The sequence below is a fragment of the Oncorhynchus gorbuscha genome, linkage group LG26 (assembly GCF_021184085.1).
Source record: "Oncorhynchus gorbuscha isolate QuinsamMale2020 ecotype Even-year linkage group LG26, OgorEven_v1.0, whole genome shotgun sequence".
In the NCBI taxonomy this organism is placed as follows: domain Eukaryota; kingdom Metazoa; phylum Chordata; class Actinopteri; order Salmoniformes; family Salmonidae; genus Oncorhynchus; species Oncorhynchus gorbuscha.
This window is the reverse complement of record NC_060198.1, coordinates 10,092,650-10,116,578: the sequence shown is the minus strand read 5'-3', so window position 1 is coordinate 10,116,578 and position 23,929 is coordinate 10,092,650. Positions and strand designations below refer to the sequence as shown.

Genomic DNA, 23,929 nt, shown 5'->3' with positions numbered 1-23,929 from the left:
TTAGATTGTCTTGTCATTTTGCTTTTCCCTCTGTTCATTTTCCCCCTGCTGGTCTTTTTAGGTTCGTTCCCCTTTTTCTCTCTCCCTTCCTCTCTCTCTTCTCTCTATCGTTCCGTTCCTGCTCCCAGCTGTTCCTATTCCCCTAATCAATCATTTAGTCTTCCCACACCTGTTCCCGATCCTTTTCCCTGATTAGAGTCCCTATTTCTCTCCTTGTTTTCCGTTCCTGCCCTGACGGATCCTTGTCTATTGTTCACCGTGCTGTGTCTGTGTATCGCCCTGTCGTGTTGTGTTTCCCTCAGATGCTGCGTGGTGAGCAGGTGTCTGAGTCTGCTACGTTCAAGTGCCTTCCCGAGGCAACCTGCAGTTCAAGATCGAGTCTCCAGTCTGTTCTTGTCATTACGAGTGGAATTGTGCTTTATGATTGTATTTTTACTTTACTGGATTAAAGACTCTGTTTTCGCCAAGTCGCTTTTGGGTCCTCATTCACCTGCATAACAATATTAGTCTGGCTTATATGCAAGGGCTGGGGGACTCACAATATAGGCCCTATTGAGTCTATGTACTGATCTAATACATTTTTATAGAACATTTTATTTAATCAAATGAAATTGAACATCCATATCATAATGCATGGCATGCATTGCAAGTTGGTGCTGTTCAGTATTAAAACTGGGTGATTCGAGCCTGAATGCTGATTGTCTGATAGCCGTGGTATATCAGACTGTATGCCACGGGTATGACAAAACATGTATTTTTACTTATCTAATTACGCTAGTAACCTGTTTATAATAGCAATAAGGCACATCGGGGGTTGTGCTATATGGCCAACATACCACGCCTAATCGGCTATCAGGCACTCCGCGTAAGAAAAGTCCTTAGCGCTGGTATATTGGCCATATACCACACCCCCCATGTCTTATTGCTTAATTGTTGTTGTTGTTGTTGTTCTATTATAAGGAGGGATAGGTCCGCAACTCAATATGTTCGTATTTATTCAAGTCACGATATCAGTCAGCAGGTCTCAGTCAATGACTACATTGATCTACATTTGAATTGATTTCAGCATTGACGCCTTCATCACCACACAATAGTGGTAGTGCAATGTCGCGCCCATGTGGACATTACAGTTATTACATCAGCACAGAATAAATTGAAATGACGCGAAATGAGCAGAAAAACATAAAATAATATGAAAATGTGGTGTGATGATTAAATTCCGATTATATCGGATCAAATCCCCCAAAATGTACAACTTCGTCAAAATGCTGGAAAGACGTATTTAAATCACTTTTGTTTAGTGCACGTGTTCCATCAGCACAGCATTGTGGGTGCAAATCATAATCCATTTCCTCCAATTGAAGAAGCGCCATTTTCGGCGTTGTCACACAGCATGTCGCTAATGTTTATGACATAATAAGAACGGATTTCAGTGTTTGTTATTCTACGTTAGCTTTACAAGTACTATCTGAAAGATGGGGCGAAAGAAGAAGAAGCAGATGAAGCCATGGTGCTGGTATCCTTTGGTTTGGGGAATAGACCAAACGCAAATCATGAAAGGAAAGTGAGGGCTCGAGTGCTTAGCAAGGTAGCTACTAAGATACTGTAGGCCTCACCAGACCCGTTCGGACTTTTGATACTTTGTCGTATGTTTGTAATATTGTTGTGGCAATTTAAGTTTACAACATTCTCTTTTAGTTTTATCTCAACAAAGTTAACCTAAATGGTGTATATTGTCGAACATTTATACCGGAAATCTAGGTATGTTCGCTAACTAGCCAGCGGGTTTATTAGTTAGCAAAGTAACTTATTGTATTCATTATGTAGCTATCTACAACTACCCAGTTTGACGCTTACTCGGCATACTTTGTCTATCATAGATGGTGGTCAGAAGTTGTGTTCAGAGAGTAACTATACCTTACGTTCAAATAAAGGAGTAGCGTTAATAGCAGGGAGCACCATCGATTGAATGAACTGAAACCAACTAGCTAGCTTGCTGACGTTAGTTTATACTCTGACGTTTCCTTAGTTCACAACTTGAAGGTATTGTAATCGAGATTTCGATGATGAAAAGATCCTCATCCAACATCAAAAGGCCAAACATTTTAAGTGCCATATATGTCACAAGAAGTTGTACACTGGTCCAGGGCTGGCAATTCACTGTATGCAGGTTGGTATTCACATTAACAACATGTTGGTTATTCATTCATCTGTTTAGTCATACCTTTTTATTTGTGATATGAATCAATGATGGTGTGGGTTGTGTGTGTTTCAGGTTCACAAAGAGACCATCGACGGGGTCCCCAACGCTATACCTGGAAGGGTAGACATAGAGTTGGAAATCTATGGCATGGAAGGAATTCCAGAGAAGGATATGCAGGAGAGGAGACGGACATTGGAACAAAAGCAGGGTTAGTTAGTGTTAACATTTCCTGCATCTGTAAATGGGGGGGGGGGGGGGGGGGGGGGGGGGTTAGACCATAGAAATCTACAGCCAGAACAAATCATGTTAAACAAATATTGTGTGGCTAAAATACCCCCTTGTGTTCAGAGAGCCAGAAGAAGAAGCAGAATCAGGACGACTCTGACGAGGATGACGACGATGATGATGCTCCAGGCCCTTCGTTCGTTCAGCAGCAGATGCCTGTTGCCCAGCCCCAGGCTAGCTATGTCCCTCCCATGGCCCAGCCCAGCATCCCCCCCCGGGGCCAGGGCTCCAGGCATGCCACCAGGAGCTTACTCAGGTAGAACATGGGCTGAATGGCCATACGATTGCTCTGTTCTGCCAGTAAGACATTTGCATCAAGTAATGATGATTGGCAAAAATGTTCAACTGCTCTGAATTGTGAATGAATCATGCCCATTCTGAACAAACCACAAACTGGAAAAAAATACATTCCCTTAATCACCATATAATGGATGATAAGCTATACCTGGTGTTTAAAATCTAGTTCTTTCCCTTTTCTCCCCAATGCAGGAATGCCCCCTATGATGCCAGGTCACGGTGTCCCGCCCATGATGCATGGGATGCCCCCTGGTATGCACGGAATGCCACCAGGGTGAGTACTAACTCGTACTACTCAGTGGGCGACATTTTCATCTCTCAATGCGTTTGCTCACTCTTTGCAGGAGTTAAATGTCGCCCAGAACTGGTCCATAGTTGCAGAATCTGACTTATTAAAGCTTCAGACAGTTAGATTTGATCATTCAGATTGTAACTCACACCTGTTGGTTTGATCTCCATACAGCATGATGCACGGGATGGGAGGGATGATGCCTCCAATGATGCAAGGGATGCCCGGTATGCCGCCAGGTAAGCACTGTCCTAGGAGGTACTCCTCTTCCCCTCCCTTACTCCAGTCACTCTACTCTGTGGGGTGGTCTGGCATTGACAGGGGATACAGCACCGTGGCCCTCTCTCCTCTGATCTAGGACTGTTCTCCTATATGAGGCTTGTGATTGAGCGAGTTGACAATTTCACAAGAATAGAATGGTGCATAGAGCTGGGCGACATGGACAAAACTATTTAATTATAAGCTTGAAACATGAATGTGCACCACCACTGTTTTAATATTACCTGTAAAAAATACTACTACTTTGAATGTTGTCGCTATCGATTGTTCAGTTATCAGTCACCTATATGAAACAAAATAAGTTTGCTGAAACATCACATTTCTCTAGTAGGGCCCTATAGGTTATTTATTGTAATGAACGATATCAGCAAAATGCCCACTAATAAGTGGTCGATGTCGATCATTTTCGGTTTATCGTCCTGGCTCTAGTAGCACAAAATCATGTTCACTACATTCTATCATGACCTAGAAACCATCTGCTCCCCTAACTCCTTGAGAAAGAACTGTGATTTGATATTGAGACCTGATGTCTTGTCTATAGGAATGCCACCTCACATGGGTCACCGTCCTGGTATTCCTCACATGGCCCAGGCCCCCACCCCGGCAGGGATGCCCAGGCCCGCCGCAGCAGCCCCTGCTGCCGTCAGCAAGCCCCTGTTCCCCAGCGCAGTACAGGTGGGTCACCTTGCCTAGAGGCGAGGTGGGATGGAGCTGTAGCTTGTCATACGTGTCTCATTGGTTTACCTTCTTCATTTTAAATGGTGTCCAATGAATAATTCACCAAGAGGATTTCCTCTGTAGTAAGATGGTTATACTGGTGCGCTCATCTCAGGCACATGCATACTATCAGAGTATCATCATTAATGATGGGGAGTAGGCTTGGGCGGTATCCAGATTGTCATACCGAACATGTGCCATATCGGTATATTTGGTAATACCGGCACTGAACACAAGGGGCACTATTTTCAAACCCCAGCTAAGCTTTTGTAATTCAAAGGTTAGCAATGCTAACAAGTACATGTGCTTTTTAGCATTCTATGGGATTTTACATCGTGAACATTTAGACAGCCTCTGACCTAATCTGTTTTCAGGAGAGACATCCCAGTTCACAAAGTTATAAAAGTAACTTAGATATGCTACAGTTTGGTGCATGCACAGCACAATTATTAGACGGCAAGGCTCTTGATCCAAGAGGGTGTTTTCTGCTGTTACCGGCAGTATAATTAATTTTGTAAGAAGCTAACCACCTAGTTAGATAGCTAACTAGCTACTAAATTAGCAAACCAAATGTATAGCTACAGAGCATTTAGCACATTTTACTTAAAAGTTTACTTATGTTATGAAACATCTAGCTGGTGAACATTTAGTTGTGAATTCCATACTGTAACCTGATCACCTGGCGTGTGCTGCACAACAATGAGTGACTCACAAGGCTCTGATCCCGTTATTGTGTGCTTGCAAACAAACACCATGTGACTGGGTACTAGAGGTAAGCTTCATAATAAAAAATTCTGACAAGTGAAATTAAATACTCAATCATTGCACAAGTTGACTGTAGATATTTACTTGGAATGTAGCAACAAATATTCACATTTATGCAATCTCCAAATAAATCATTTCGATGATATTGAAAAACCATCCTGTGGCTATTTCCATATACCCCGGTATATGGTATACCGTCCAAGCCTAATATGGCGCCGCAAAAGCAAAGTTGTATTGGTAATGCATCCATAGTACGGAACAATAGTCAACTATAGCTCATTATCAAACTGCCCTCTTCTCGATTTCTTCTCAAGAGCTGCTAGTATTCACTCTAGGTTCTGCTAGTGTTGTTCACACTCTGCCTCTCTTCTTTATGCTGCAGATGGGCTCTCATGTTCCAAACACCATCACAGCCTCTCCCAGTAGCACTGCAGACTCTCAGTCTGCTGCCTCTAAGCCTCTGTTCTCTAACACTCCACAAGTAGGCAGGACTCTTTCACTCCCATGTCCCATAGACGCTTGTGGCATGCAGCATATCCTCTTGATTTGGTTGGGAATGCTACAAAATGTCTGTATTCTGACATATACATAAGTTAACATATTCAGCTGGCTTTTTGTCATTTCTTATGCATTTTTATGAATCGCTCCACCAAAAGGATGAGCTGCCGGTCGGCTTTCCCTTAGGAGGACTTGCTGCATGCCTGTGTGTGGCCTGCCTTAGTATTCTTAGCCCTGGATTGGTGATTTAAATGTGTTTTGTTTAGGCACAGCTTGCATTTTAGTAATTTTTCCCTTCCCCTGACTTGTTAGCATGATTTCCTCAGATGGTATTTCGCACAATGCAATGCTCATCAGCAATATGTGATATGACAAGTTTTTATTGCGTGTTTCAGCTGAAATGACGTTTCAATCACTTTTTCAAACTGCAATTTTATGTGAATATAACCACCTGTGGAATCCTGATATTTTCCAGTCATTTAAAGTGCTAATTGGTTCAGCGTTAGATGTACAGTGCATTCTGCTTATAAAAATCTGAGGAATCAACCAATCTTGTTGTGATCAAAAATCATGGGACAAATCCTGTTTAGAACGCGCTTCTAAGGAATCAATAGGTCAAATGTCTAAATAACTGATTCCTATGAGAGGAGAGCATTGTAATCTGTGTGTGATTATGAGGAGTCGCTCACCCATCTGACGGTGCCTCTTCCTTCCTGTCTCCCAGGCCCAGCAGAGTGCCTCTGGAGCTGTGCCCCACAACGCGCCCTCCACCTCCTCTGACCCTCCCAAAGCAACATTCCCCGCCTACACCCAGTCCTCTGCCTCCTCTTCCAACCCCCCTAGTAACACTGTTGCCAAGCCCCCCGCCACAGTGACCAGTAAGCCAGCCACCCTCACCACCATGAGTGCAACCAGTAAGTTGATCCACCCTGATGAGGATATCTCACTGGTAAGTTGCTCCTGCTTTGCATTTTGCCCTTAAACAGTAAGTAATGAATGAGAAAGTACATTTATCTGTTTTGATACTTGTAATATTAGTTTAAAGCAAATTAGTTAAATCTAATATAATTGAGTTAGTTGTGTGATTTGTCATTGCCGTTGCACTGAAAGGGATAGGCTAGTGTTGTGTCCTGTCTAAGAATCCTCTCTGTGTTTGTCTGCCCGGTAACAGGAGGAGCGACGGGCTCAGTTGCCCCGGTACCAGCGTAACGTGCCCAGGCAGGGGCAGGTCCACATGTCTGCTCCTCCTGTGGCGGCCGTGGGCGGCATGATGCCCCCACAGCAGGGCATGCCCCCCCAGCAGCCTGGCATGAGGCACCCCATGCACGGTAGGAGACTTTATGGCATCACTAGACCAGAAACTTGTAGCCTTTGATGGCATGAAAGACTCAAGTATCATACCAGTCAAAACATGTTTCTTTTTTTGCATTTGCTTGCATTGTGACTGTGATGTTTCAATATACTTCCTCCTCCCTCCAGGTCAGTATGGTGGTCCCCCCCAGGGCATGCCTGGCTACATGCAGGGCGGGATGCCTCCGTATGGGCAGGGCCCTCCGATGGGATACCAAGGAGGGCCTCCCATGGGCATGAGGCCCCCCGTCATGTCTCCTGCGGGACGATACTGAAGAAGTCGCAACGACCTGGCCCCTCACTAGGTTTGGTGGTTAAACCTTTTCTCACCTTGTGCTTTTTAAAACTAGCCCAAGCCAATGAGCTGTAAGACCAACCAGTGATGGTGAAGAAAAGTATTGATGAAAAAAGATATATATACGCAGCACATGGACATTTAACATGACATCTTTAATGGGGAAAAAACATAGAAACAACAAAACACACAAAACAACTTGTTGATAATGACAACTTTGTCGTTGTGCAGATTTGATACATGTAAGGTGTTTTTCTTCTCATGTTTCACTCAGGTTTGTAGAAGTGAAGTGTGTTAAATATGGTTCATATTATTTTGACTGCTCGCTGCTGGAGTAACATGATCGTACCGCCCCCCCCCCCTTTACAAAAAGGCAAGTTTCCTGTAAATATATGATTTTCTGTTGTGTAGAGTAAGTCGGTGACGAGGCCCTCACAGCACACTTTGTGTTGTTGGACGCCCTGTCCCCAACCATATGGTTGGTGAGGGTCCTCCTTTATGATGATGATTCCAACTGTTTAGGAGTTTACCACCAGATCTATGGATTATTATCTATCAGTCTCTAGCTTCATTCTTATTTCAGGTTTATTCCATGATCAAAAGGGTAACTTGTGTGGATTTATTCTCTGTACTGTTTTAAGCAATCTATGTTGTAATAAAACTCACTTAAAATCCAACACTGTTTTCTTCCTGACCCGTGGATGGGGATGAGGCTTCATGAAGGTTTGTACCATGAAGGTTAGTACCTTCATCATGAAGGTTTGTACATAAATGTTGTATTTATGAAATATTGCTCAAATAATAGGATATCAACTTCCTAGGTCTCTGGTATTTTTTTTAAACATGTTTTAATATACAAATTGTATTGATGCAGATAAGTTTATAGCCTAGACCTTCTTTAACAGTAATCCAGTCATTTAATACCTGCACCCTGAATTAGTTTACCTTCCTCACCTTAGGTTCACTAACATTTGCATGCAAGTGCTCTATGCTGTGTGTGTGTTTGTGTGTGTGAGTAGTTGATGATAAATATACAGTTTACTTGATGTCAGGTGTGTTTTTCCTAAACCACCTGCTCATGTCCTCCGGTTGTCTAGCTTTTCAAGTCAGAGGTCCTTATTTGGTGTTCGTTCACTATGGTGCATCAGTGTTTCCCCTATATGCATTTAGCAGCAGCACAACGCCGCTGGTAAACAGTGGCCACCACTGCAAAAATATATATTTAAATGACTAAAACCAGGAATATAGAAACAATAATGGAGCAATATGTTTTTGAACTAAAAATCGGCAAAATAACTAGACAGTATCTAAAATTCCAAAATGTCATGACATAGGTCCCCGTTTGATTTTGTTTGAGTCGTTTAGATAAATTAAGAACAATTCATAAGCCATGGCAAAATGTGTAGAATTGCAGGAAATAGCTTTAAACTGTAAAATATTAATGGCAAAATGTGTAGAATTGCAGTAAACTTGCTTTTTAGAACAGCTACAGTTTCTCTGGCTGAGAGGAGGGCCTCTAAAATGTGCCATTTGCCATGCCCACTACCCCCACACGCTAACTTTGCCACCGCTGTTGGAAAAAAATACTAGGGGAAACACTGCATAGCATATTAAAATCGAAAAACCATTACTTTTATACTTTTTTTTAAAGCCCATGTCTATTTTGATGGTAATGTCCTTATCTGCTTTTCAGCCTAAAACACAGATTTCTTGCGAAACAGGTCAGTTATATCTGTAAGTACCCATTCCCTTACCATAGTGTGGCTGTATCTTGCACCGGATGTACCGTTTTAGTAGTAACTAGTTATTGAATCTGAAATCATGCATTTTGGGTGTTTTCCAAGATTTGTATCTATTGTAGAGTTATTCTAAAGTACTTGCTCAAGATTTGTGACACCATTTCGTTGCATACAAATGTAATGAATGTTGAATGCTGTGGTGTGCCATTGTTGCCTCTTTCTGTCTGGTGGTGAAGGGGGCTGTTCGGTGGAAACTGGACACATTTTTATCCCACTCATTTGGTAAGTAGGATTTCACATCCGCTTTGAAAGTATTCATACCCCTTGTTACAGCCTGAATTCAAAATGGATTAAATAGATTCTCACAGATCTACCCACAATACCCCATAATGACAAAGTGAAATCACGTTTGAAAATGAAATGCATATCTCATACATAAGTATTCAACCCTTGAGTCAATATGTTAGAATCACCTTTGGAAGCCATTACAACTGAGTCTTTCTGGGTAAGTCTCAGCTTTGCACAAATATAATACAATCCAGGTGTGCAATCTATAATTCTTCATGCTCTGTCAATTTGGTTGTTGATCATTGCTAGACAGCCATTTTCAAGTCTTGCCATAGATTTTCAAACCGATTTTGTAAGTCAACTCTTAACTAGGCCGTTCAGGAACTTTCAATGTCTTCTTGGTAAGCAACTCCTGTGTATATTTGACCTGTGTTTTAGGTTATTGTCTTGCTGAACGGTACATTTGTCTCCCAGTGTCTTGGAAAGCAGGCTGAACCAGATTTTCCTTTAGGTGTTTTCATGTGCTTAGCTCTATTCCGTTTCATTTTTATCCTAAACTGCCTAGCCCTTGCCGACGACTAGCATACCCATAACATGATGCAGCCACCACCACCAGCATGCTTGAAAATATGACGAGGGGTAGTCATTGACGTGTTGTGTTGGATTTGGCCCAAACATAATGCTTTGTATTCAGGACATAAAGTTTATTTCTTTGCCACATAAAAAAAGTGCTTTACAGGCTTCCTGTTCAGGCTGTCATTTAGGTAAGTATTATGGAGTAACAATGTTGATCAATCATCAGTTTTCTATCACAACCATTAAACTCAAATGTTTTATTGGCCTCGTGAAATCCCTGAACGGTTTCCTCTCTGGCAACTGAGTAAGGAAGGATGCCTGTATCTTTGTAGTGACTGGGTGTATTGATACACCATCCAAAGTATTATAACTTCACCACGCTCAAAGGGATATTCAATGCCGGCTTTTGATTTTAATTTTACCCACCTACCGATACCCTTTACGAGGCATTTGAAAACCTCCCTGGTCTTTGTGGTGAATCTGTTTTGAAATTCACTGCTCGGCTCAGGAACCTTTTATCTGTATGTGTGGGGTACATGAATGAGGTAGTTATTCAAATCATGTTAAGCACTATTAATGCACACAGTGAGTCTATACAATTTATATTGTGACTTAAGCAAAATTTTTACTCCAGAATTTATTTAGGCTTGCCATAACAAAGGGGTTGAATACTTTGATTCAAGACGTTTCAGCTTTCCATTGAATTAATTAGTATAAAGTAAAAAAAAAAAAAGAATTCAACTTTGACATTGTGCGGTATTGTGCAAGCCAGTGACAATCTCAAGTGAATCCATTTTTAAATTCAAGCTGGAACACAATGTACAAAAAGTTAAGGGGGTGAATACTTTTGGAAGGCACTTGCTGACGATTGCAGTTATAAAATAATGATTGACAAGTTCATTTGAAAACACTCCCAAACAATATTACGGTAAAAAAAAGTTTTCCCCAAGTTATGATTATTGTTTACAGATTAATAGATTATTAATAATTATGGATTATAGTATTTGACCTGTTAGATGTCGTTCTCAACAAGAGTCCGAACTCGTCTTCCAACTTTCGTAAACAATGCTCAACTTTCTCGGATATGCTGCTGTCATTAATACTGTTACTCCACAATACTCCATAAAGCTGTTACTAGGATTAGCTTCACCATTATAATTAATCTCCCCATTTATTAAAAGAAAATGGTCAACATACATCCCTTTTAAAGGGAACTTTTGTTCAACCTTTGTGCCTGTTTGTTCATTAACTATACATTTCACATAAAGCTAATGGACATGTTATTTCACAAGACCATGTAGGCAGTATCACAGTTGCTCTCCCCTTGCTGATGTGCATTACATGTATCCTAATATAAGAATCCAAATGCTTTGTATCAACACTTGCTGTATAATAAATCATGTGTATATACTGTACAATTTTCAGTGTCTTTTTCTTCAAGCCTATTTTAAAAACCCATTTTATATCAGGAACAGGACGCATCTGAAGCATCTTTGTAAGAGTACCACTAGATGGTCTTGTTGGGTCGTGAACTTGACTTTCTCAAAAGAACTGTTTCCAATATCTCCCACGACATTACAGTGAACAGTTAGTCTTGTAGTATGTTGTAACTTTTTAAAACATTTTAGAAACCTTCACATTTAGTTACTTTGAAGTTGTTTGGTTGATACCTAAATATATTCTCTTAGTAGCAGTATTTGGCTGAAATTGACTGATTTTGCAGCTTTACCAATGGCTAAGAACTCAGTATTTTTATACTCATAGTACAAGGTCAACACACTTTGTCTGGCTTCAGTATTTTGCAGAACCATCTCATCTTTGCAGATCTATGTTGTAGTAATGGTGGGCGTGGCTATTTGCTGTGACACTAGTGATAGTCATTTAGAAACCTCTCTTCCTCTTTAGCGTTACGTTTTGGGGTGGAGCATATTAGAACTTCCTGTAACTAGTCACCAATTTCCCCTCATCTGGATGAGACCCCCCCCCCCCCAGTCAGTGAACCACACTCAATAATTATAGTTTACTACTCCACTTATGTCTGAGGCTCACTGCATGCTGCTCAGTGTGATAGCATCATATAAGAACAAGGGAAGTCATGACTTTTCATCTGACAGGTGTTTGGCTGCTGCTCATGACATGTACTGTGTTGGGTAAGTTGTGTTTTTGTAACTTTTGGTGTGGGTTTAGTTTATTGGGAACTGTTGGCCACAGGAGGCTGCTGAAGGGAGGACGGCTCATAACGGCTGGCGTGGATGGAATGGCATCAAACACTTGGAAACCACAGGTTTCATTTATTTCATACCATTCCACTCATTAACACGTGCCTGTCCTCCAATTAAGGTGTCATCAACCTGTGGTGTTTTTTTTTTCTGCCATTGCATGTTTTTGATGACTTCATTAGGGAGTAGTTTTAATGCCTATCAAAACAGCACTTGTTTGGTTTGTCTAACCAGAGCCCTGCAACTGTTCCAGAATCATTACTTTGATCATTATGCAGGTGCTTTCTTGACCAGGCTAGGGAGAGCTAAACTATGCTGTCAGTACAATGAGATTCCCTTATGATCACCAACAAGCCACTAAAAAAAACGACCAATGACACTAACGGGGCTCCCGAGTGGCGCAGTGGTCTAAGGCACTGCATCTCAGTGGTAGAGGCGTCACTACAGACAGCCTGTTTCCATTCCAGGCTGTATCACAATCGGCCCTGATTGGAAGTCTCATAAGGTGGAGCACAATTGATCCAGCGTCGCCCGGGTTTGGGTTTGGCCGGGGGAGGCCATCATTGTAAATAAGAATTTGTTCTTAACGGACTTGCCTAGTTAAATAAAAGTAAAATAAAAACGGGGAGCTAACGTTGTATTACCTTCTCTATATGTTGTCTCCTAGTGTTCTGTGAAATGGAATTCCTGGAGAGAACGCAGGGTGACTCTATAGAGTTCTACTGTATCTCTGAGTTCAGTGCCTCCAAGCCCATTGGGTTCTACCTGAAACGAAAGTGGCTGCAGCCCAACAGAGAGGTCCTGTTCATATATACTGAACAAAACCCTGTGTTTCACCCTGACGTCAAAGAGCGCATCCATGTCATGGGAGACCCGAGTACTCACCTGGTCAACGTGACCCTCAGCCAGCTGAAGGGAACAGACACAGACCTCTACTACTGTGAGTTTGTCTTCCCCGATTCCTCCAGCTTAGATCAAAAGATTCCAAGCAAGATGGAGTTCTTTCTGTACGTTGTCGATGCTGGTGAGTATTCTTTATGGATTCCTCCATTGATGTAATTAATGTTTCTTGCTGCGAGTGGAGTTGTTGACATCATGATGTGTCAGTCACAGTAGCCTGCCAGTTTCCCCCTTTTTTGTTAATTACTCCAGATACCATAGCTGAGCCACACTGTTCATGTTATGCATCCTGCCACTGCTTCCTCCTTTAGAATAGCCCTGGCTATAGCAATAGACTCTCATCTCCCACAACCTCATAGACAGTTATAGTGTTTGTATCCCATGTGGAGAAGATGCCCCAGACAGCAAGATGGATGTAGGCCTAATAGAGACGTGCGCCGGGGGGTCAGCTGTTCTCCCCTGCCTCGCCCCCTACGGTTCCCCCTCGGCCATGGAAGGGGTATGCCTGAAGAGGCGGTGGGGCCGGGCTCCAGTGGAGGTGCTGTTCCACTCAAAGCGCCCCTTTTCCTCCGCCTCGTTCCCCCCAGAAGAAAGGCTTCACCTGGGCACGGGGCTGGGCGGCCTGGCCTACAACCTCACCCTGCTCAAGATGCAGCCGGAAGAGAGCGCCTTTTACAGCTGTGAGCTGCTGCTCCCCGGCAGGCCCGACAACAGTGCCAGGCTAGGGAGACACGTATACTTTGTATCTGTGCAAGGTGGGTCTTTATCTACTTCCCCAGAGTCAGATAAACTCGTGCATATTTTTGTCTGCGTCTAGTATGAAGGGGAAGTCGGCGGTAGTTTCGCGAGACAATACTAGCTAGAGTTAGCGCAATGATTCAAACTGCACACTGACATAAAATGGTATCCACAAATTAATCTGCCAAAATCCCAAACTCTCCCTTTTAAACTGTAAATTCATGCCTGAAAATGTCCAGTTTATCTGTGGAAGCTGTTTCTATGACGCTGTATTGTTAACTCTGGTAGCCAATTTAGTAACCCAGATAACAATTATGAAACAGTCAATGTTCTATTAGTAATTCATGTAATGTTCACCATACACAGTATCTGAAGGGTTGTCAATGTATTTTTAATTCCTGTAGTGAGCTGACATTCTGTGAAAGGCTTAAGTCTGACACCACATTTTGTTGTTTCGCCAGATGTTAGGTGTAGCTGTGCGGGTTACGCTCCACTGCTCTATGCCCTTTCTGCTACTGTGGGACTGCTACTCATCTTCGTTATGGCCCTGGGAGTGGCTCATTATGTGAGTGGGACTGTAACCTACTCAATATGGACAAAACGATTGACACACAGAATATTATTTATAGAAATGGTAGCCACTCCAGTTTTTTGCTGCTTTCAGGTCATAATTTAAAAAGCATTACAACCTCACATTCTGCAAAATTCTCATACATTTTCTTGAAATCAAACCATTATTCGCTCCGAGTTTATAAAGCCACACTCTAACCTTTTACATCCACACCTGTAACCTCTATTGTTGTAGACTGGGGAGACATGATATTGTAATATTTTTAGATACTTACTCATTTGGTAGCTACTGTATTCCTCAAGTGACAAATGTGGCAGTACCATAACGCTGATTTCTGACCGGTATGACAATGTACCAGTGATTTGTCAAACGCATCAAATTGAGGAAGGATGCCACTTTGAATCAAAGCATCCATCCTCTTACTATTCACAGAATTTCACACAGGAAAGATACTAGTTTCACTAGTTGTTTTCACCTGCTACCTTCTCTGATTTGGCTTCTGTCCACTGTTGTCAGGGTAAGACCCGAGGCGACCGTGTCAAACCGCAGCCCCACCAGGTCTCCATCTACGAGGAGATGGTCGGGGTGCGGCCCCCCAACCGGAATGGAAAAGTGTCCCCCCTTCACCTGGAGGAAAAGGATGCTTCCGCCTATGACACCCCCCCCCCTCTGAGGTCTCGACAGGAAAACCACTATGAGAGGCCTGAAGGGGTACCGCTAGTATCTGAAACTGTTGGGGAGATGTGAGGAACGAGGTTGGCCCAATCTCACCAACACTGTGTTTAACTATTCATTTATAAACTGGAGTCTGAACTATAACTACAACTTACATAACTTTCAATTTGGACAACCAACATCCACCTTAGTTTGTTGTACTGTAAATGCTGTTGTGGAGTTTTAATCAGAGATTTTTTGTATTTTATGTAAATGCTGGCAGCTGAATGTTGTAGCTTTTGCTTTTTTAAAGGAATGGTATTCCATTTTTTTTTTTTATAAAGTAATACTTGTCTTGATTAGTGTTGTATTATTTTGACGTTTACATGTGTCCATGCCCAATCCTCACTGTCCAGTCCACAGGGAACTGTTATTATTGCCAATCATGGAGATGGGCTTAATATTTCTGCTGGATCAGTGCTGGAAACAGACAAGAATCGTGGCCATCCCATTATACCAGGACTTACAAAAACTATTTCAGGGATGCAGGTGAGGTGATGAAACTTACATCAGGAGCTGTAACCGAAAAATAACTTGCATTTGGAAAATGAGGAGAAAGTGTGGTGGAACAAGTATTGTTAGTATTGTATCTTGCTATAGTACTTAGTGTAGCAGCTAGATCGAATGATCTGTTAGCTAGCCAGATAAATGTTGAGCAACATTATCCAAATTAGCTGATCAAATAAGAGTTAATTTTAAAAAATGAGTTGGCTAACAAAGACAGCTAGCTAACGTGAGTAACTAACCAATTCGCTATAGTATTAACTGGTAACGTTATACGACTCGTTGATGTGCCGTAATCCCCCCCCTTCGCATGGACACGCACTCAATGCATTGCTGCGACTTGCTTGCTAAGATTTCTGATCACGTGACACGGAACCCAAACCGGTTGCGCGTGTGCCATAGTGAATAAATTTATTTTGTCCCCTACACCAAATGCAGGATAATATCAAAACAAACTCAACCAATTATTAATTTGGGGACAGGTCGAAACGCATTAAACATGTATGGAAATGTATCTAGATTGCTAGCTCATTTGTCCTGGGATATAAACATTAGGCTGTTATTTTCCTTGAAATGCACAAGGTCCTCTACTCCGCCATGTAATCCACACAAAACGGTCAACCGAATAATTTCTAGTCATCTCTCCACCCTCCAGGCTTTTTCATCTTTGAAGATGGAACGTGGGTACCCGCTTCTATAAGCCAATGAGATGGGAGAGACATGACTTGCAGTGTGATCTGTGCCAGAAAGTTATATTTTAGCCATTGAAGCACGCGAGCAGTAATTGAATAACAGATTTCTACATTTATTTTGCAACGCGAGCGGTGTAGTCAAGCGTATTAGTCCCTGACTGTGTCGTGTGCGTATAAATCTGTTATAGCACCAATGAGCGTCTAGCTAAAATAGAAGTAAAAAAATAAAACTCACTTTTAACAAGGCGTGCTTCTCAAGTGTGAAGTTAAGTGGATTCCTCAGTGGTGTGTCTCAATAGTCTAGTGGCTTCATTGTGTGGGTGAGTTGTCTAAAGGTCGCTTCCTTATCCGTCCGCATCTAGTTACTAGCTTTCTCTGCAGGTTGTGTCAATGCTGTGGTTTCTTTGTCTCTAGGAGGTGCATTAATAACTAAATCTCCACATGAAAAATCAAACCCACAGTGAAGACTACACAAGAAAATCTACAAGACACTTTTTAACAGCCAAGAAAAATGTCAATTTATTAATATAGTCCGAAAGAAGCGCCATAACTTATGGAAACATGTTTTTTTCCGGTGCATATCATTAACAATTACATTCTATGAGGAGAAAAAAAACAAGCATTAAAAGCCAGAACTTTCTCAGCACAGACACTTCTCCTTAACATTTTTTTGAAATAAAAAAGGCGATAGGCAGATTACCACCTCCTCCCCTTTACAAAAACTGGATTGCCTTAAATCATGGGCTTTTTCTCAGTATAACCCACAGTGCTTTAGCAGAAGGATAAGCGCTCATTGGTTAAGGATTACACAGCATGGTGAAGCAATAAAGTTGCCATAAATCTGATGAGGGGGAAGAAAATCTAACATAGCACAACAATGACACACCCCTACATCAAACCCTGAACCCCAGAGTACCAGTCCCGGGCCCCAAGAGAAAAGCAGGCCTGGACTCTCCCTCCCACTTGTGCATAGATCATGAGCCTTTAAAAACCAGTTTCCCCCCCCCCCCCACTTCCAATCGTTCTCCTGAAACCCATCTATTAACTCATTGAATACCTGCCACAGGAACAGAGACATGAGAGTAATGCACAATGCTCCTGAACATTACAGGATGGAACCGCAAAGAAAATACATAAGTAAAACTAAAACCATAATTTGTTTCAATGTAAAGCAATTTCTACATCGATTTTACATGTAAAGCACTCCACTTTTTCTCTCTCAAAAAGTTCATTTTCAGTCATTTATTTGGTAAATATGTAACCGCTACGGATTTTTAGAATCAATGGTATTTCATATTCTATTTAAATCCCTAACTTTCAGTGCTTGGAGTTAGATTTCTCAAAGTTATTCTAATTTAAAACTCAAATTTAAATAAAAATGGTGGAGTTCGAACTCTGGAAATCCTGGCCTTCCCGAGACAAGATCCACATCTTTACGAGTGTGCAAGATAGTAAGCAGATTGCGTTGCCTTTTTACAAGACAAAATTCAAATGAATCAATACATACGTCTGTCGATATAGAAAAAAAATACGACAACACTGATCAATCCCAGAGTTCTGAAAGTAGCATAAATCTTAATTTTGCAAAGTTGGTTTAATGTTCATATTCATTTGATGGAAGATGGAATTTGTCTTTTTCAACATTTTCATTATAAAATCAATTTTTCCTCAACTTCAGACAAATGAAATGTTTGTAAACGACAGGTGGCTTTGCAAAAAAAAGAAAAAAAAAGAAATAGGCACCTCTGAAATGAGTCCTGTAACAAACTCACATCCCCACATTATCCCTTTCCATTTCTCCATGAAGTTAACATGGGGATTACTAGTCCTACCATCTATGGCCACAAATCTTAGATTGTTCATTTTTTGTAGTCATTTTTTCATTACATTTGTATGTAATCAGAACAAAATGGTGCAATACTCAATGATAATCCTTGTTTTGGATTATTCCACAATAAAAAGCCACTATAAGGTAGATAAACATTTTACAGATAAAACAAAACCTTTTTTTCCCCCATTAAGTCCTTGAGTAAACATTTACACATGAATTATCACCCTCTCCCCTCAGTACTTAGTCTCGTTTGTCTACGATTAGCTGAGTGAGGGGTAGAAGACACTCAGTGCCATGTTAGAAGATAGACATTGTTATCAAAATATAGTTGACAAGCAAAAAAATAAACTGAACAAAATGACAGACAACAATGTTAATACACAACATACTGAATGGAACATGACAGCAGTCCTAAGCCTGCCAAGCACACAGTCGTTTGCACACATACATTTGACTTTCAAGCACACAAAATTATTTTTGCACATTTTTTTTGTCCAATATTTTTTAAATCATTTTTTATATATTTTTTTTAAACTGATGACCTAAAAAAGCTTGGAAGTGTACAAGTCAGACTTTAATTTCTCTTTTTTTTTTACTTTTCTTTTTTTTTTATACAAAAGACTTCACATTACGTTATTGGCGCTCCTTGATTCAAGTATTTGTGTATTTTTGTGTTGATATGTTTAATGATATTTCTCTCTGCTGGGAAAGTATACATTTAAAAAACAGGTGATTTCAGGTTGGGTTGTTTAGACAAATTCACATACAGTACAAGTACTTCAAGGTACTTACTGTAAAATGTTCATAAATCCAGAACGTGCATATCCAACTCCAGGTAGGAAAGACATTACTCATGATCCATTAAGTACCAGTTTAACCCCTAACCCCATTTAATTTCCTTCAGATCACTTATTTCCGGAGGGGAATAAATATTGCTCATTTTCAGTTTGTATTGAACCCAGACCTTTTAAAAGGAACAAAAGGTTTTAGGAGGTTGAGATCCAAGGTGTCTGTTGATGTGCTACCTACCACACACCATACGTACATATCCATATGTGTATATACACACACACACACACACACAATCTATCTATAGTTAAGCTGTAGAGAGTGCACGGCGTGCCCCTCAATGCTGGTGCAGCACCACACACAGATCGGACGTTTGGAGGCCCCCACCCGGCTAATTGGTCTCAGTTTGGATCAAGGCAGTTACAGAAACAGGCAATAGTGATTTTTGCTAGTGTGCTGCAGGACACCTCAGAGTCCCAAAAGGTAGCCTTATCCCATTTTAGTTTTTTTTTATTTTAAGAATTTTTGTACCTTTTTGAAATGCGCCCCCTCACGTTGCCCACCGCAGACGCAGTGAGGTGAGCGACCTGGGCTGATAGTGGGCCCGAAGCCATCTGGGTCTCTGGAAATATACAGTTGTGGGCCCGCTTTGGGCGGAAACACTAACAAATAGGATCAAATATAGCATCCACAAAAAGGCTCCCCCAACCTGCATTCTGGAAGCTAGAGGACTGGAGACATTTCAGCTAGAAGTGCAGAGCTTTAGTTAACATATTATAGATATTTTATTGATTTTTGTACTTTAAAAAAAATATTTTTTTAAAAAGATTTTGTGTCAAACTTCATATTAAAAATGACATTAAAATTGAAGAATTTCATTTTTGGTTTAAAAAAAAATATGTACCCGGGATTACCCGTCAAACTGACTGTGCACCGTAGCATACTTGGATCCCGCAAACTCAGTAAAGATTTTATCCTCAACAACGGGGCATTCCCCACTAAAGCATAGATTGCCTAAATGGCACCCTATGTGTCCCTATATAATGCACAACCTAGTGAACAGGGTGCCATTTGAGACACAGCCATATTATCTCAGGAGTTCTGGATGAGGTGTGTTGCCCCCACCCATCTGTTTAATCCCTCCTGCCCCCTGCCTCCATCACAAAGGTTATCAAAGATCCTCCATCACAAAGGTTATCAAAGATCCTCCATCCAGAGAGAAGAGCTCTTTCTCCAGATCATATAACATGGGCTAGTTTTATAGATCTATATATTTTTGGGTATTGGCACATAGGATAACATTGGCCTCTACATTGTAACATTACAGTAGGCCCATATTTGGGAAGGGAATTCATTACTATTCCATTCCCAAAAAAACAATTATCCAGCCAATACAAGTCTATAGTACTACTACTGCACAGCTTGCCATTAGTTAGTGTAGAACTTGGCTCTCTTACACTACAGCAAAAGGACATACATACAGAGAGAGCTGCATCTTTTAACGTCGTCTCCTACCCTGAGATCAAGCTGAGATCAGTCTTCTTCAGCACAGTAAAGAGAGGCCTACTATACCTCCACTCCAGTGGTACTAACTCCCCATAGAGGGTGGAAGTTTGGAATACGACAGTGTTGTGGTTTAAACCCAGCTATAAGGACCAAGAGCAGACATGTTCTAAGTGCTGAAGGGTACATACATCAGGAGGTCGTTGGTTCGAGCTCCGAGTCGGTGCTCAATCTTTAGGGCAGGATTGGCACGTTGGCTGTAAAGGGTCCGCAGCCTCTAGTCTTTTGCATAGAAACAGAACTGAGTCGCTTTTTATGTCTGGTCAAGGGGAGGGCCATGGTTGCTTTGGAGGGGACTGGAGGAGGGTGTAGCGTAGCAGCTGTGTGAGGGGGCGAGGGGACAGCCCTGGCAGAACCCAGGTGGAGCAGCTAGGGTCAGGCAGGACACGCTCACCCATCTGAGACACCCTATTGGTCTAACTTACACATCTTGAGATACTACCTGGAAGTACTACAGCATACTGTCCAAAACAAAGCAATGATCAATCAATCAGTTAAGATACTAACTAATAATAGACAATCAATGACTGGCTGTAGAATTGATCCTCGTTTGCATTCAATACACAGGATGAACATACAGAGGCACCTCTGACCAAAGTGTTTCTGCATATGAACAGTGAAAAGGGCTAGTTTCAAGCAGCCACCTTGAAAAGACCACTGCATGTAGACAAAAATAAACCAAAAAATACACGTCGTCAAATGAAAACTAAATAAAATGCATCAAACACTGGCAAAATTCCAGAAATTTGACTGTCTCTTGACTTCCAGCTAAAGTGATCTTTGTGTGAAAGAAGATTAGGGGAAATGAAGAGGGTTGGTTGAGACTAGGTCGAGCGCTGCTGGCGCAGTCGTTAGCTAGCTAGCTCTGTGCTGATTGGCCAGTCTTGGAGGGAGCGTGGTTTCCTGCTGGGCTGAGGGTGTCCAATGAGAGAGCTTGGTGCAAGCCCAGGAGGAAATGCTGCTGTGGGGGGTAGCCTTGCCTAGCGACCGTCACCATGGGCACCACAGCAGAGAGGCACTCAGCGGACCGTGACCATCTCCCTCCCCACTGCGACCAACCGTTGGCCGGAGACAGGTAACATTGCATGTCTAGCATCTCCAGACAAGAAAAAGGCTAAACATTATGGAGTAACAGTGATATTCACTTTGATATAGTTAAAAGAAAATGTCTTTAGAAAAAAAACAAATCAGATAAAAGTAGATTTCCATTTTTTTTTCTCTTTTTTCTCATCCTGCTACCATTTCAAAGTTCATACAAGTCCTTGGACCAAAGAGGAACAAACAAATACCAGAAGTTATTTCCAAGTATAGATACAGTACAAAAAGAGCAAGTTCTTTTTTTCAGTTTTCAATGTTGCTGCTCCATTTGTCTGATTTATTGGTTTGCAAGTTGAAGCGTTTAGCTTTCTTCATAAGTGCTATGATAAAACCCTTTGATATAGACAAAAGGTTAGTCTCTCTCACATTTTTGTACAGTACCAAATACAAGGAACACTCGTAGTAGATCTACTGCATTAGGAGAAACCCCTCTTATTTGGTATTGTGCCCCTCCAGTGACTCCCCCATCTGGATTCACCCTGTTCGGTGTGGCAATGCAGAGAGGAAGGGCTTTCTCATGTACCCCAGTTCAATATGAGGAGTTTCAGGGCTGCAGGGACCGTTTCTGAACGCACAGTTATAATAGTAACACCGTCCTCGCTCCTCCTCTCCGCAAGACTTAACGCAACAGTTTCTTAGGGAGTGGGGCCTGGTGGGAATCAAAAATGAGAAAAGGTAACGTTTCTGTAGTTCTTTGCTTTGATCAACAACGACAATACAAATCAAGAACGAAAAATGTAAAGAAACCAGCTCCTGCTTTGACTTGAGTGTGGACGGAAGAAGGGCCTGTGGCGTATATATTGCACAATGTAACTGTCACATCAAGTTGAAGCGTTTTTTTGTCGTTGTTTCCAGAAATTGGTGGACCATAATGGGGACGAGAGGGTCAACAACGGAATCAACTAATAATGTTAATTGACAAGAAGCACCTGTAAGTCCTGGTGAATATAGCTGAAGTCGTAGTTCTGAGCAGTGGTAATCTGAACTCCCAGACGTGAATGATTAGGTTCCAGACATATACTCAAGTACACACACAAAACAGACGCAGCTAGGTCGGTCGATGTGTAATAATCTCAGTTTATGTTGCGATAGATATGATAAAAATGCGCCTAGATATACAAAAAGAACAAAAACAGCAGTGTAAATCCCTTTAAGAACAAATGAATGACGAAAAAAACGGAAAAGGTTTTAACTGATGATTGGTTGGGTCAGTGTTGACAGGCCTCATACTGCCGAGTGACTTGGGGGGGGGTTGTATTCATTAGTGCACACGTGGCAAAATGTTTTGCAACAGAATGCGAAAACAAGCTTTTCTTGTTGGACAAAGTTCAGGGAGTCCCTCAGTTTCGGTCCGCTTGCTTCCGTTTCGTTCCTAGTGAATACGACCTTGGTTGATCACACTTGTTCTGATCCATTCACTGGCTCAGAGATGGGAACTGTGCAATCTTTTAAACTCATACAATTTTCCTTCTGTTTCAAAACAATGAAAAAGGCTTGAGATTGAAGGAGGACCTGGGCCGCAGTAGAGCACTTAAGGCGAATATTAGTGCTTGGAAACAAAAAAATAACATAAGTAAAAGGTCTTTGAACCACGTCATTGGCCACGGGCATGCTGGGAATGGTATTTAAAAAAAATCAATTTGGAGTTTCGTGGGTAAAGGAAAGATTCAAAATGGCAGCTTTTTCGATTGCTTCTCCTTAAAAACACTTCACACAGAATGTGCGATATTCATGGAACTTAAAAACACTTAACGGTTCTCTCTTCATTGAGTCTTTGACATTTCATTTTTGTTTGCCTACAACAATTTATCAAATACTAAAAACAAAATCCCCTTTTAAAAAGACAACTAAAAAGAAGAAAACGTAAAAACCGAAGGGTGTAAGGGGTCAGCAGTCTTGTGTCGTCGCCCCCAGCCTTCCGGTACACGATTCACAGTTCCGTTGATACTGATTATCGCCACATGATTTGCTTGGTTTTACTCCTGTTCATTGTCATTTTTTTTGTGTACGTCTGTATTTATTATTATTTTTCCACTGTCTGTTCCAGCATTGAAACATCCATCCTCATGGTTGGTTTGTTAGTGTGTTGTCCTACATGGACTCTCCACTCAGCAGGTCGCCTGGCAACAGCGTGTTAATGGGGTTGGGGCTCCCGATGACGCCGCGACTGTCATCGCTACTAGGGGGCCCCCACAGGCTGGAGTACTGGGGCACACCCCCCACAGGAGGTCTCCGCCTCCGCCCGTCTTGGCTCCTCCCCCCAGGCCTCCACCGCCGCTGCTCCAGTGATGGCCAATAGCGTGCTGCTGCGAACCCCCGCCTCCTCCCATGCGCGTCTGATTGGTGCCTGGGTTGGGCTGCCAGCTGGTGGTGGGCGGGAGCTGCTGCTGGCCTTGTGCAAAGTAGCGGTTCACCTCCTCCTCCCCAGCAAACTCTGCCAGGATGGTGGTGTTCCCCAGCACACACCTAAGAGGACAGGGCTCAGTTATACATCACATACTTACAAGTGTTACAGTATCAACATGGATTTTCTTACACCTGCTGAAGTACAGTACAAGTATTTCCTTATAGGCTTTGACAAATTGACAGGCTTTGACAATTTGTCAGTGAGATGTGTATAGCCTAGAGGTTGAGACAATATTTTGTGTTTCGTTTTAGGTCAGACGGAGAAAATCACTACCCTAAACAGCATAGGGTATGGGTGAAAGAAAACCCACTCATTCTTTTGG

General features: G+C 41.8%; 3 protein-coding genes and 1 non-coding gene across 6 annotated transcripts in view; 3 read left to right on the top strand and 1 right to left on the bottom strand.

Annotated features, from left to right (window-relative positions):
- Positions 1 to 1,333: 1,333 nt before the first annotated feature.
- On the top strand, positions 1,334 to 7,655 carry LOC124015691 (BUB3-interacting and GLEBS motif-containing protein ZNF207-like). Its single transcript, XM_046331095.1, is given in 12 exon segments — positions 1,334 to 1,516; positions 2,044 to 2,170; positions 2,276 to 2,411; positions 2,552 to 2,697; positions 2,699 to 2,744; positions 2,978 to 3,059; positions 3,249 to 3,313; positions 3,895 to 4,028; positions 5,218 to 5,316; positions 6,058 to 6,282; positions 6,505 to 6,661; positions 6,813 to 7,655. Coding segments are annotated over 12 exon segments (1,404 nt in total). The 5' UTR covers positions 1,334 to 1,475; the 3' UTR covers positions 6,959 to 7,655.
- On the top strand, positions 3,341 to 3,476 carry LOC124016582. The gene has a single exon (XR_006835393.1). It is a non-coding gene; the product is annotated as a small nucleolar RNA SNORA49 (small nucleolar RNA).
- A 3,922-nt stretch (positions 7,656 to 11,577) lies between the features above and the next one.
- Positions 11,578 to 15,022, top strand: LOC124015872. 3 transcript variants are annotated; one of them, XM_046331352.1, is made up of 5 exons: positions 11,578 to 11,731; positions 12,468 to 12,824; positions 13,093 to 13,455; positions 13,900 to 14,003; positions 14,526 to 15,022. In XM_046331352.1, the coding sequence occupies exons 1-5, from the start codon at positions 11,677 to 11,679 to the stop codon at positions 14,754 to 14,756; spliced, it is 1,110 nt and encodes a 369-aa protein (XP_046187308.1). In that variant the 5' UTR covers positions 11,578 to 11,676; the 3' UTR covers positions 14,757 to 15,022. The 3 variants fall into 3 exon arrangements, with proteins under 3 accessions (XP_046187308.1, XP_046187307.1, XP_046187306.1); XM_046331351.1 differs by having other exon boundaries at positions 13,090 to 13,455; XM_046331350.1 differs by having other exon boundaries at positions 13,060 to 13,455.
- Positions 15,023 to 16,420: 1,398 nt separating this feature from the next.
- LOC124016060 (trinucleotide repeat-containing gene 6C protein-like) overlaps positions 16,421 to 23,929 on the bottom strand; it is a 67,900-nt gene continuing 60,391 nt past the window's right edge. The window contains 2 exon segments of the mRNA XM_046331582.1: positions 16,421 to 23,419; positions 23,422 to 23,666. Coding sequence (XP_046187538.1) covers positions 23,292 to 23,419; positions 23,422 to 23,666 — 373 coding nt within the window. The 3' untranslated portion in view covers positions 16,421 to 23,291.

What these genes read in the sequence shown, in the direction of transcription:
- LOC124015872 (XM_046331350.1), top strand. Translation starts at nt 11,677, where the DNA reads ATGACTTTTCATCTGACAGGTGTTTGGCTGCTGCTCATGACATGTACT. An exon ending in TCTGTACGTTGTCGATGCTG is followed by an intron (nt 12,825 to 13,059) that starts GTGAGTATTCTT and finishes ACAACCTCATAG; the next exon opens with ACAGTTATAGTGTTTGTATC. An exon ending in CCCTGGGAGTGGCTCATTAT is followed by an intron (nt 14,004 to 14,525) that starts GTGAGTGGGACT and finishes CACTGTTGTCAG; the next exon opens with GGTAAGACCCGAGGCGACCG.